This window comes from Lissotriton vulgaris, chromosome 8, assembly GCF_964263255.1.
Source record: "Lissotriton vulgaris chromosome 8, aLisVul1.2, whole genome shotgun sequence".
Taxonomy (NCBI): domain Eukaryota; kingdom Metazoa; phylum Chordata; class Amphibia; order Caudata; family Salamandridae; genus Lissotriton; species Lissotriton vulgaris.
Window position 1 is genome coordinate 129502672 of NC_141696.1, and position 13647 is coordinate 129516318.

Sequence of the window (13647 nt, forward strand, 5' to 3'; positions counted from 1 at the left end):
TGTATTATCAGTCTCTGGGTACGTTCTACAGCACAATACAAAATGCTTATGCAGGAAGCAAATAAAGGCGTTGTCTGACAGGAACATTTCTGGAGTGATGTTTTTCTTTTGCCACCTTTGTCTGTATGGTATAGGAGTGCCTGCCCATCTTCGGGTGGGGGGGGGGGGGGGGCAAACTGTTGTGTGTTTCCTCCCACCTCCCTCAAGCTTCCATTTTTTAACTTGCTTCATTAGAATCTACTTTAGTGTGCCTTGTGCTACAGTCTTTTTCAGTGGCACACAGCTAGCAATATCTACAAAGAAGTCAGACCTGGCTGAGTCTAGGAAGTTGAGAAATATATGTACAATTTAGAAGTGACTTCTATAAGTTTGCATAAATAAGTGAATACATGCGTTGTGTGTGTGTCTGTGTGTGAGTGTGTGCAGAAGGAGGCCGGCATACATAACCATACATGTCCAAGCATGTATGGACATTTATTTCTGTGCATCGCAAATGTCCGAGTTCTGTAAAAACACCAGCATTTTTGTGTGTGCGTCCCTTAAAATCTGCTGCCATTGTCTATATAATGTGTCTGTGCATCAGTGTGTGTACATATATCTACACACACTTTCGGTTTTCAACTTTGTTTCAGCATACAGGGCTGTATGTATTCAATAAATAGTGCATTTTGGGTGAGTTATTTAACGTTCACACATCTCATCTTACCTATATAATTATGCAAGGCAACCTAGTTCTCCTTGCCGGAGAAATTCAAACGGAATTTTCAACTCTCTGTACCTCATCTACAACTCGTTTATTCAATACAGCCAGCCTGGTGATGAGCAGAGTATTTAATGATCCTCATTTCTTTTTAGAAATGGACATCCGAAAATTATTTTCAAAACGAAAATTGGATGATGAAGAATCTGATATTATGGAAGCAAGAAATGAATCTAGACATGATGAACAGGAGGAGGCAGAAGAGCCAAGCACAAGTAGTTCTGCAGGTCCACTTTCAGCTCCAACAGAATGTAGCCATGATGTTGATGCTCCTGTGAATGATATTGGATTGTATTTTAATTTAGCAAAAAAAGTAACAGACGATGTAAAATACAATCTTCTGATAAATACGTATACTCCACCAGAAATGTATGACTTCAAGAAAGATTCAGCTGGAACACGCTGTTTCCGTCATGTGTGGATTAATCAATATTCACCATGGCTTAGCTACTCTCCCCAACTGAAAGGTGCAATTTGCAAGTTCTGCACAGTTTTTCCACAGCCAGTTCATCGTGGGACACAATGAGCATTCATAACTATGCCTTTCACTAAATATAAAGACTTCCATGAAAGTGCACGCAAGCATGTCTTAACGTCTTGGCATAAAAACGCACAAGTGGATGCAACTCACTTTTCGGAGATTAGAAAGAAACCGGAAACAAGTATTGTTTTTCAAATAGACAACGCTGTGAAAAGGCATGTTGAAGAAAATCGGAAAAAGTTATTTCCAATTTTGTCTCCGATCTTATTTTGTGGCACACATGACATTGCTTTACGTGGGAAAAAAAGTACATCCGGAAACATGCAAAGTCTGTACCAATTTCGCATTGAAGCAAGAGATGTCATCCTAAAGAACCATCTGGAAAATGCACCAGTTAATGCACGTTATACATCTGTTCGAGTTGAACATGAACTGATTACATTATGTGAAGAAACATTAAGAGAAGACCTAGTATCCTTAGTCAATAGGTCAAATGGATTTTCAATCATTGCTGATGAAAGTGCTGACATATCCGGAAAAGAACAGATGTCACCTGGAGTACGTTTTGTAGACACGACAAGTAGCACCGTAGCTGTCATCAGAGAAGAATTCCTTGGATTTGCAACCTTAAAAGAAATGGATGCTATCTTAATTGCAAATATGAATATGGATACATGTTCTAAATTTGGATTAAACCTAGAAAAACTCCATGGCCAAGGATATGATGGTTGCTCTACAATGGCAGGAAAAGAAGGTGGTGTTCAAGCCATAATAAAGAGAATATATCCTAAAGCTGCTTTTGCTCACTGCGTTGCACATAAACTTAATTTGGTTGTTAATGACCTGAATGTGCTGTTCCTGATATACCGAATTCTATTGGCACAGTGAAAGCCATCATTAAGTTTTTCCGTGAGAGTCCAAAAAGAAGATCTCTTATTCCTAATCTGCCATTGCTGAGTGAAACACGATGGATAGCAAAATACAAGAGCATTCGAATTTTTAGCTCACACTTTGAAGAGATGTTTAAGCAATTAAGCATATTGGCCACTACAGCATCAGGGAAAACACGTCAGGATGCATATCAATTGCAATGTTCCACCAGCACAGTGAATTTTCTCTTTAGCATGTCCATAATTTCAGATTACTCATCAAGATTGGAATCTGTAAGCCAGGCTCTCCAAGCTGTTCAGCTTGATATCCTCAAGGTGTGTAATCACGTGCAAGACCTTCTGACTGTGTTCCATGATCACAGACAAAAAGCAGAAGAGCAATTTAAGGACACTTTTACAAAAGTTCAAACACTGGCAGAAAAACTTAACATCGAACTCAGTGTTCCCAGACAGTGTGGCCGGCAAGTATTTAGTTCTAATTTTGGTTCCTCTTCTGTGGAAGAATACTATCGCCAGTCTATCTATGTGCCATACATAGACTCTATCATCGCATCATTAGAATGCCGGTTTGGCAATGAAAACAAGAAAAATTTGAGTTTATTTTCACCGTACCCAAAACATATGGCAAAAATGACACTTGAGCAATACAAATGCCATATTGCAAACATCAGAGAAATTTACGACATTGAAAACCTGGAAGCCGAAGCAGTCACATGGTTTCAGATCTGGTCAACGAAGGATGAGCAGTTTGACAATGGATTTCTGGATTTGCTAAACCACACAGATTTATTTTCATCAGTCCAGCAAGCAATTCTCATTGCTCTCACATTACCAGTGACCACTTGCACAGTCGAAAGGTCTTTCAGCACAATGAGAAGGGTGAAAACCTGGTTGAGGTCGACAATGGCAGATGATCGCTTATCGGGTTTGTGCATGATGAGCATACATCGAGCAAAAATTGATGAAAACAAACAACAGCTGATTGACAAAGTAATTGATAAATTTGCACAAGACTACAGACGTTTAAAGTTCCTTTTTCGAGATCAGTAAACTAACCAGTGAACAAAAACTATATAAAACTACTGCTCATTGAAAAATGTGACTGTTAAATTTCAGCAAGACTGTACATGTTTGCAATTCCTGCAACAGTTATCCAGGTTAAGTTTGTTTTATTTTCCAATTTGGAAGAGATCAGCTGTTATTTTATTTATTGAAATATATTTGATTTTATTTATTTTAAGTTATTTAAGTTAATACATTTCCAAAATAAATACATTTGTCATACATTTTAACTCTCATTCATTTGTGCACGTTAACAGCAAATGAAGACTGACTCTACATGTTTTTTTTTATAATGCAGTTATAGTGTCTTCACTGCCTTGGTCATGTGTATATGAATAATGTGGTGTATTCAATATTGGTGACATAAAAACAGATTAGAAATTGCTAATCGGACAATGGCAGCTTGATTCTTCCATTAAGCCTTTGCATCAGGTTTCTAAACCCTTTGCATGCCTGTGCTTTTTCACTTTTGACTAAGAGCCGCTCCTGCCTGGAGCTGAGCTCTGCTTTTTTCTTTGCCAGCTTCTAGAAGGTGTGAATGATATCTACCAAAGGCCACAAAAGAAAGAGATGGCTGTGTGGCACAACCCTATGGTGTATGAGATCATATGCAGCCTGCTTCCTGCCCCCCATGGCTCCTCCTGTGCCCCAGTTTTTCTTGTGCCCCACCTGGCACACATCATGTCGGAGGATGGTAATGACGTCAACCTTTTGCCCCCCCCTGGAAAAAATTCTGCGGACGCCCATGTCATCAACAATTCATTAAAACTTTCAAGACATTTCTTTTCACTTAACTTTAGAGAAGGATTTATCTTTAACATAACACAGACCAGCCCTTCTTAACGTGGGGCGAGAGGTCTGCAAAACATACACCCGTGGTCCACGCTGCTTAGAAATTGAAGTAATATTAACAAATTAAAAAGTATACGTACATAAAAAAGCCAAATGTAAAGTTCACAAATTCAATACGCTGTGTAAATGTGCAGGAGTTTGAAACTGGATGCTAAAAATTAACTTGGTATCCTTAGCTTGATGTGTGTGAGTGTAGCAATTACGTAAAAAAGAATCCAGTATTGGCGATTGCTGGCATGAACACTGGTATTGGCTGACATAATAGAGAGCGTGCACCAGGAACAAAAAAGATATGATGTTATCCTGGAGTCTGGCATATTGGTTTGTCTTTTAGAATCAAAATACCATTTTCAAAAACTCCAACCTTACAGCTAAAATCAAAATCCAGATTTTTGTTTGTGAATTAAATCAGATATTTCATAATTTGAGTATTTGATGTAGACGTGTTTCTCTATTTTTGTGTATTGTTTGTGAGCTTTGTTCCTGGCATCAAGTGGTGATTCAGAGGGGGTCCACAGAAGTCAAAGGATAAGAAGCGCTGTCATCCAATGGGGTTCCTTGGCGCCATATAATAGCGGTTTATTTTTACCCCACTATATGGTACCACTTTCTTTGACCTCATGATGAAAGGCAGGGTGGACCTGGCTATACTCAAACCTATGGCCATAAGGTCAAACAAAGACCCATGTATTAGTCTACTGAATTAACAGACCTAACAGCTGTGACCCTTGCTTTGATGTGGCCCTTCTGTTCGCCTAATTCACATTACATAAACCCATCTTACACTGCAAAAAGTAAAGAAATGCGTCATTGTTGAGACTCCAGCATTTAACCATCATCAGCTGTTTTCACTGAGCTGCATTGCCAGCTGTAATAAAATCCTGCTGCTGAGAATTAACTACAGGTGCAGTCACGGAGTTGAATCCATTAGGGATAACTGATTCATTTATCCCTTCAAAGTCAACATATTGAGCATGACCGAATTGTTTAACAGTTATACCTGTTGCGTATGCCACTACAAAACAGTAAACGGTGGCAGCAAGGGCAACGTATTAAAACAAGTTAGAAACACAGACCCTCACTCCCTGCACCTATTCGACCCACTTGAAGATTTCTTATAATTTTCCTCCTACGTAGTCGTATTTTACTCTGTGCTGCTCATCACCTGTACAGCCTCACTGGCCCCATCCCCAGTATTTTTTAAATAAGATGCTAGGCCAGTCAAAGAGAAAGAATGAGGTGCACCTATGTAAGTGTAACGAGAAATGCGTGGCTCTGTGAAAGAATGGACAACAAATAATTGGCAGCCATTGAAATCCCAGATCATGACAGACCTCGCGAAATGGCACAAAGTTATGTATCGAGGTTGGGGCACATTAATGTTGTTAACAAAAATTGTTGTCATTAGAGGCACTGTCCAATGCTATTGTGAAAATTGAATGAAACTCCCTACAGAAAATAATGCATCATTAATCTGTGCAAACGTTAAGGCCAGAAGAGCAAAAAAAGGTAGCAATGGCGACAGGAGAAGAAGGCAAACTGGCATGCCCAGATTTACTGAATGATTACTACACAACCCAGCTAAGAATCATCATTGAATGGCTGGTTAGAGAATCGGAGAAACCTTGTCTAGAGAGAGCCTGAGCAGGGCGACTCTAATGGGATTCCCCTTGCTTACATAAAGAACTTTGTCCCAGAATCTCTATATTTCTGAGATAACCAGATCCCCGATCGAAATATGGGACAAATTAGCAATCGGGGAAGGACTTACCACCATCCCCTCTCACTGTCATCCTGTACACTTAAAACGACACTTCTCACCAGTGTTGGAGTAAAGTGGGTGTGATCCCCAACAGCTATACAGGACGCAGAGACACTAGTGGGAGTGGTGATTCTTTTTTTTTTAGTTGTTGTTTAGGGGCAGTCAATAGGCTGTGTGGGGTCCAGGAATGGAAGGGAAAAAATGGTTTATAAGGAGAAATAAAAGAAAAGGCTCCTCGAATGCTGGTTCAGTCTATGCGTTTTAGGGAGGGTTGCTTCGATGGTCTTCCAGCCAGGAATGTAGTTGTGGTGGTTGTCGGTCGGCTCCTCCTCGTTGTCAGAGAGTCTGGGGGATATTTTAATGTGGCCAGTACCCTCAAGAGAAAGGGACAAACAGGGTCAGCAACTAGCAACCAAAGGCTCAGGCTGGTTAACGCACCGACACCCTCAAAGCAGGAGTGTGTATAAGGCTTGTAGGGAGGGGGGTTAGTGCAATAAGTGAGGATGGGAACAACAAAGAAAAAAAAAGGAAAACAAGTGGATTACTCACAGTCCAGCCCTCCACCAGCCCACCGTGAGATAACTAAAAAAGGTACTTGCCTCCGGCCACGGCCCTCCGGGGTCGTGGCTGTCAGAGTCTTGCCACACTCCTCCTCTATGCCAGGTCGGCCGGACTCGTGCTCGTTGCCACTGGGTTGTTCGGCTGTCGTCGGACTCCCTGTCGTCTTGGCATATTGCTTCTGGGTCTGGGTTCTGTCTGGTTCTTCTGATCCATAGTCTTCGGAAACAGTGTGAAATGCTGTTCTGCTCTCTGGCCCCGCTATTTGTTCTTCTGCTTATCGGCTTGGCGCGTTGCATCCAGGAAAGACTGGACCGCCTACGTCTTGTTCCGGAGGTCTAGTCACAGGCGTCATCTTGGAAGTCCTGCTCGCAAAGAGCGTGGGACTACAGTGGGTTTGGGAAAAAGCCTTACAATTAGAGAGATGTTTTCGGAGGATGTTAGATGTTCAATCTTTTACAGAATGTAAGAACACTTTTAAGGTCATAGAGCAAGACAGACTTCAATATAACTAATTTAGGGTCTCAGTAAGTGGATTAGATTAAAGCTTATAAAGGCCTTGGTTACTCCAGACGGAGTGTCCCCGTGCTAAGACATCCCAGTCCTTACAGAGAAGCCCTATACAAAAACAGCAGAGATTAGCACCAATCCCCCGAAGGTGACTGAAAGATTCCGGATAGGTCTGTAAGGGGTGAGTAAGGGTCAAAGATAGCTAGTTCCTTTCTCATTCAGAATCCTTTGGCAGAAACATTGAGCTTTAAAAGTGACTCTGTACTGCACTGGTGTAGCCAATGTAATTCCCTCAGGGCAGCTCCCACCGAGGTTCACCATGGGATGTTCAATATCATCTGGGCAGCTGCATTCTGTACTTTCTGCAGCATTCTCATATTACTTTTAGTCACCCATAGGTAAAGGATGTTGCAGTAATCCAATCGAGAAGCAATCAGGGACTACATAATGGTCTTTTTAGCATCTAGAAGTAGAAGATCTAGAATTTTTCGTAGCATTCTTATAAGGCCAAAACACATGCCAGCCAAAGCTGATATCTGTTCTGTAAAAGATAGGGAAATGTCAAACCAGACTCCCAAATTTGTAATCTTCGGTTTGGAAATCGGGGTTGGCTTTGGTTCTTTCAGCCACCAGCTATGAGACCAGGTGGAAGGCTGTTTACCAAGTACCATGATTTCAGTTTTGCCTGCATTTAATTGGAGGCAACTGAAATTCATCCAATTTACCAAGTCTATTAAGCTGGCTTTGAATTTAGGCACAGCCTCTGTCTCCTTCTGCTCCAATGTGATGTTCAGCCGAGTTTCATCAGCATATGACACCATCTTCACCCCATGTTTCAGCACAATGTCTTAGTGGGCGCATATACACATTAAATAACATTAGCCTAAGGCAGAACTCTGTGGCACCCTTTGTGACAGAAGGCAGATCTCAGACTTAAAGGGCAGTTGCAGTACTTGAAAGGATCTGTTTTGTTGGAAGTTTTTGATCCATTCCCATGTGCTTCCTCTGATACCTGTAATGTAGACAGTAAATAGAATAATGGTCACTAGGAAACTTACCCCGCTTAAAAAATTACTGAGCAAGTTTGAAACCACAAAGGGACTCCTCTCAATAATATATTCAACACTGTTAGGGACCATTAAAAATGGAAATACCAAACACAATGGGAAACTAGATCTCTGAGGCTCATTGGTAGAAGAGCTGGAAAACCTTGCCTAGATACTTCAGGAGCCTTCAAACTAGGAACCGGGATACAAATTCAGGATGAGATGATACCCGACACCCCAACAGATTACAACACACATATCTGAGTTCCTTTAATCAGTATTGGAGGTGTGGGGAGGAAGCAGTGTCAGTGCTGCATGTATAGCAGACTATCTACTTCACATCCATAACTTTAGTAAGAAATTTCCTTCCAAAAATGAGCGCGCTGAGACTTTTGTAGACAAACTAACCTTGAGGGTGGCTCCAGTCCAATAGCAAACTAAAATTAAAATAGGCAATATTGGCCTATGAGGACAAATGCTGAGTGGGATGTTGGGCTCGAAAGTAATGGGAGATTTAAGTTGGGATATTTGAAGTGATATATAGTTCTGTTTACAGAGCTAGCAAGTGATTTCAGTTTAGCAGATTGTCTCGTGGGCTACCCTTTGCCAACGTAGTATCCTAGAAGGCGATCTTCTCCTTGGCCATGGCAAGGATTGTAAAGGCCTTCGTGATATTCTGGTATTCATGAAACACAAAAAAATATGTTTATGTATGGAAGTTTGTAACTAAAGTTTAGATTATATGGAGGTTCATGGTGTGGGCTACTGATTGGAGAAGAAGGCACATATGCCAGTGTGTGGATCCCAAGTTAATAATATATTTTTTTTTACTCTACAGTGGGAAGGTTGCCTGCGAGTAGACAATGCCACCATTTCAGGATTTCGAACAATGAATCCTTGCCCAGTCTTCGAGGAGAGAAATGCAGTACTGTTCTTGTTCTTCAACTGCATAAAGGAGGGTGTATCTGAGGGCCATCAGAGGCGCTGTGGCAACCAGACAAAACTGTGCTTCATTGAAAGCAAGGACTGCGGCATTACCTGGAGCCCCTGCAGAGAGCTGACTGAAGCTGTTACGAACACCTTCCCGAAACTGGCCACATTTTCAGTCGGGCCTGGACATGGCATTCAGATGCAAAATGGTGCCCTTATCCTACCGGCGTATGCCTATGTTGCCAAATGCATGTGCCTCTGTATATTTCCGTGCTGCCCCAAAGCAAAGTCTTTCTACCTTTATAGTGAGGACCGAGGACAGACGTGGCGGGCATCTATGGGCATAGGCAAGTATGAAACCTTGGAATGTGAGGTAGCTGAAATTGTGGGAGAGGATGGCAAGAGTATGCTGTACTGCAACGCACGAACCACAGGCAACAAAAGGGTGGAAGCCATGTGCTTTAAAGTTGGGGGGGAATTCAAATGTATAGAAAAGAGCAAAAAGCTAAGTGAGACTAGAAGCGGCTGTGAAGGCAGCACCCTTAGCTTTCTGGGAACAGAAACACTAGGGCAGGACCCCGCGCACTGGCTCTTATTCGCACACCCTTCAAAAAGAGGGCGCACAGACCTTGGGATTTACTTAAACAAATCTCCGGAGCAGTCTAAATCCTGGTCTAAGCCTTGGGTAATTTACAAAGGCCCAAGCGCCTACTCCAACTTGGCTCATTGCAAAGATACTGACACATTTGCCATCTTGCTTGAATGTGGGGAGAAAACCGAGCACGATGGGATTGATTTCTGCCTATTTACAGTGCAGGATGTGCTAGAGAATATTAAAAAAAAGAAAAGCTTCTTTGCAAAATTTCGGAAATAATCTTTAAAAACATTATTTGCAATTGGACAATCAGTTTCAGCACTGGAAAATAAACATTGGTCTACAATATTTCAGATACCTTAATATTAATCATTATTGCTGCACCAGTGTGAATACTTAAAAAAAGAAAATATAAAATAAATGGGTTTCCAAGAAAATACATTACAATATTCAAGCTCTGCCGAAAGCAGGTCTCTTTCACCTAGTATAGTTGTGAAAATAGCTTCATTAAACCTTTTGGAACAGGAAAGCTTAAAATTCCATGTTAGAAACATGCAAATCATTCAATTTTTTAGGCCTCACCTATATTGTTGAAAGACCTTTTGTGTACAATATTAATACTTACTCTGGGCTTTCGTCACAATTGCTTATTATTGGTTGACTTTAATGTGAATCTAATTTTTTTTATTCTTATTCGATGGTGTTCCTTCCTCTTCTTGTGTTTTTTCCTACCTAGAGCATACCTTCTTTACCATTCTTGTGATTCGATGACTTGTATCCTTCCACTGATCACAACCAGGGAACTACCTTTTTCTTTTGCTTTTAACTCTTCACTGGAGTGCATTTGTTTCTAGCTCTCTCCAGTGTGCTGCTTTCCCTTCTGGCTCTCGCCTTCAGTGCGCTCTGTGTTGCTTGACCACCAGCCCCTCCTATTCTGCCATTTTTTAAATTATAAGCTCCACACTCACATGACTCCCCACTCCTCCTATCCCGCTGCTCATCAGCAGCAGCATATATATGCATTTCTTGTCCTCTGTCCACTCCTTGAATCCCATTTTTACACTTTGCGAGGGCCAGGCAGGTGAAAATCTTACAACTCTACTGCTTTCTGCTAACATACTTTTGTACACCTTTTCTTTTTCTATTTCTGCTCTAAAATGGGCTTCACCTTCTTGAAAATATTAATAAAAATAAAAAAAAAAGCAAAATGGCCATGGCAATATTACATATATGTGTATGTCTTTACCCTGGGGCCAACATACTGAAATGATGCATATATGCACACACATGATGCTTGATATATGTGCAAGATCGATAACTCATGCATGCATATACATTATCACGCTGGGCTTATTATAACTGCTTTTTATTTTTGCTGATACCGAACAGAACTGGCAATAGCTATTTTTTTTTTTTGCTAGGGCTGAACAGTATCAGCAAAACGTATTTGCAAAGCCAGAAGGTGAGACCCATTTGCTTTGCCAATGCATGTTTAGCTTTGAGACCAAAACAAAAGGCAGCATCCATTAAGAATTGTGACAGTCCCATCCCACATACTAATGACAGAAACATTCAAGTATAAGGCCAGAGCAAAAAACAAACACAGATCATCTGAAGCTTTACAGCTTGGAACTAATGCTTTAAACACATTGCAAGCCTTTAATTTTCTGATTCCTATTTTTTTAATATTTTACATTTTCCACTTTAAACAAACAAAGCATCGATTGTAAGTCTAGTATGTTCTTTTTTTAATAATCTGCTGTTATGAGTAGTTTTGTTGTTGCTACAGTAAATACTTGATTGCAAGTACCAGAACTCAAAGAAAAATACAGGATTGGATGAAATACAACTTAAACAGGACTACTAAAGAGCTCTGAAAATCCCAGGCACTTTCCTACAAAACCAGAAGCAGTGCAAAACTAATGCAGAGCCTGGCTTTGTCTTACATGGCAGTTAAACATTATATTGATTTATTGTTCCTAATTTGTCTTCTAAGGGTCCTACTGGTACAGATAGTAGCAGACTGGTCAGGGCTGCTGACTGGAAAACACTATTTTGTGATGGCAACACTGCTACAACAATCAAAAAGTGATTCATAAAATATTTGTGGCTGTGCCCGCAACAGCAGTGACTGTGCTCTGTGTCTAGTAAATGCACTTCATCAGGTTTGGCACTTTATGAGGTTTGGCCTTCATATCACCCTCATGTAATCAAAACGAATCATAAATAAATAAAATAAAAAACAAGCATATACTGGGTCAGCAGTCTTCAGCCATTAATCTGTTCATTCTGGACAGCCCTCTGCAGCCACTGGTTGTCCTTCACTGGGAGTGAAGGGATTTTTTCCATTCATGAGCACATCCTTCCAGGCCGGACTGAGAACCCAAGCAGCTTTGGCAAATTTTGTCAGACCAGCCCCGTACACGGTGCGTATTGAGTGAGCGTAGCAAGAACACTTGTCCACTACATGGGGGATTGGTGGACTCTTCCCCCAAGAAAAATTGTAAAAATGGTACATTCTGCAACACATTTTTCATTATGTATTCAATTTTATTAGATTTTAAAGCATAGTAAATGATGGGCTTACAGTGCACTAGGATATTGCTACAGAAACACAAAAAATGTCAAGAATGAAACATGAATTTAAATAAAGTGCACATATCACTGTTAAGCACAGCCATAATGAAACACCAGTTAGGTCCTTCAATAAGTGGCGCAACAGGGCCAGCTTCAGCACTGATGGTCCCCAGTGCAAGAATATTTTGGGGGCATCCCCCCTCCCATGACCACCTCCTTCACAGATTCCCTCCCGATCACTCTCGGACAGTGCCCCTTATCTCTCCATAGCCCCTCTCTCACATGTATTTAATTTGTTTTATAGCACCTCTCATACCAGTGTAGGGTTGTCACAGCACTTTACAGCACACACACATTATAGAGAGACAATGAATCATACGTGTGTAAATCAGTCTATAGGAAATGTTACAAGGTGTAGGAATCCCATGTCAACCATACTGATAGGCCTGTGCTTGGTCGGGAGAAGCACACATCCAGTATTCAAAACACAGTGGCTGGGGTTGGCTTTACTAATAATAATTTATTTCTACCCAAACAAACCCCGTTTAGCAACATTAGGATAATGAAAGCTTGGTTAAAAGTACATTACTTTATAACCTGTATAGTGCAGCTATTTGATGGCAGTTCATAGCTCACTGTGCTATATTAGGATTGTAACTCGTGAACTGCAAGTAACAAAAGGATCTCCATGACAAAAGCAAACACCCACTGAGCTATGCACATTAAATACAGTTTAGTGATCTGCATGGTACACGTTCCTTGGAAACGCATATTAATCCTCTGCGGTACTTTAGATGAGTCAGAACTGCCACTAGATAAAACACCAATCCTTCTCCAGCAAGAACATTAATCACCAAAGATACCTTAACATTTTTATTTTTGCTCGAATACTGCTGGATATAAAAGGAACTAAGAAGCTGGTGCTTTTAAACCCATAACAATTTGCAAAACACAGTGCCCCCCCTGCTCAGCCACAAACCACCCCCAGTAAAAAAAACTGCCCCCCTCCAGCCTCCCAGGGAAACGCTTTGTGCCAGGTACAGTGAGTCAGGCCTTGCATCCGTCTACAAAGAATGCCTTTGAGTGCCAGGCGAGGTGGGCCATTCCTTTACTGTGCCCATGTTTTTATCTTTACATACTTTATCCTTTTTGTATTTTTATCATCCTTGTGTTTTTATCTGCTCTAAGTGCATCTGTATGCTAAGAAGCAGTAGAGCTTTTTTTTAACTAAAATGATGTGCAATTTCTTTTTGCTTAAAATGTTATTGCAACCATTGGCTTCCATGTTTTAGGCAGCGGCATGTTTTTATTTCATTTTTGAGGCATACTCTTGCAATACAATAACATTTTTAAAAAAACACCAGTCCAGCTTGCCAAGGTATGACTTATTGGCTTCGCCAGTGCTTGTTTAGATATGCATACATAAACAGCATCTGTTGGTGGTACAAACATGCATTTCCAAAGCCGTTTGCTATCTGTAGCTTTTCAGACTGTATAGAGCAATCAAGTGGGAGTGGAGCTAATGCTTTCCTTTAATATAACAGAATATGCTGTGGAAGGTTTGCTGACTTCACCTTCTAGAGCATATGTTGTTCTCAAGCATTGTGTTTAATCACATGGCCTT

At 40.9% G+C, this 13647-nt stretch overlaps 1 protein-coding gene across 1 annotated transcript in view; it reads left to right on the plus strand.

The window, feature by feature from the left end:
- LOC147693600 (sialidase-3-like) overlaps nucleotides 1-13386 on the plus strand; it is a 126419-nt gene extending 113033 nt beyond the window's left edge. The window contains exon 3 of the mRNA XM_086933818.1: nucleotides 8760-13386. Coding sequence (XP_086789944.1) covers nucleotides 8760-9725 — 966 coding nt within the window. The 3' untranslated portion in view covers nucleotides 9726-13386. The remainder of the gene's footprint in view (nucleotides 1-8759) is intronic.
- Nucleotides 13387-13647: the final 261 nt, after the last annotated feature.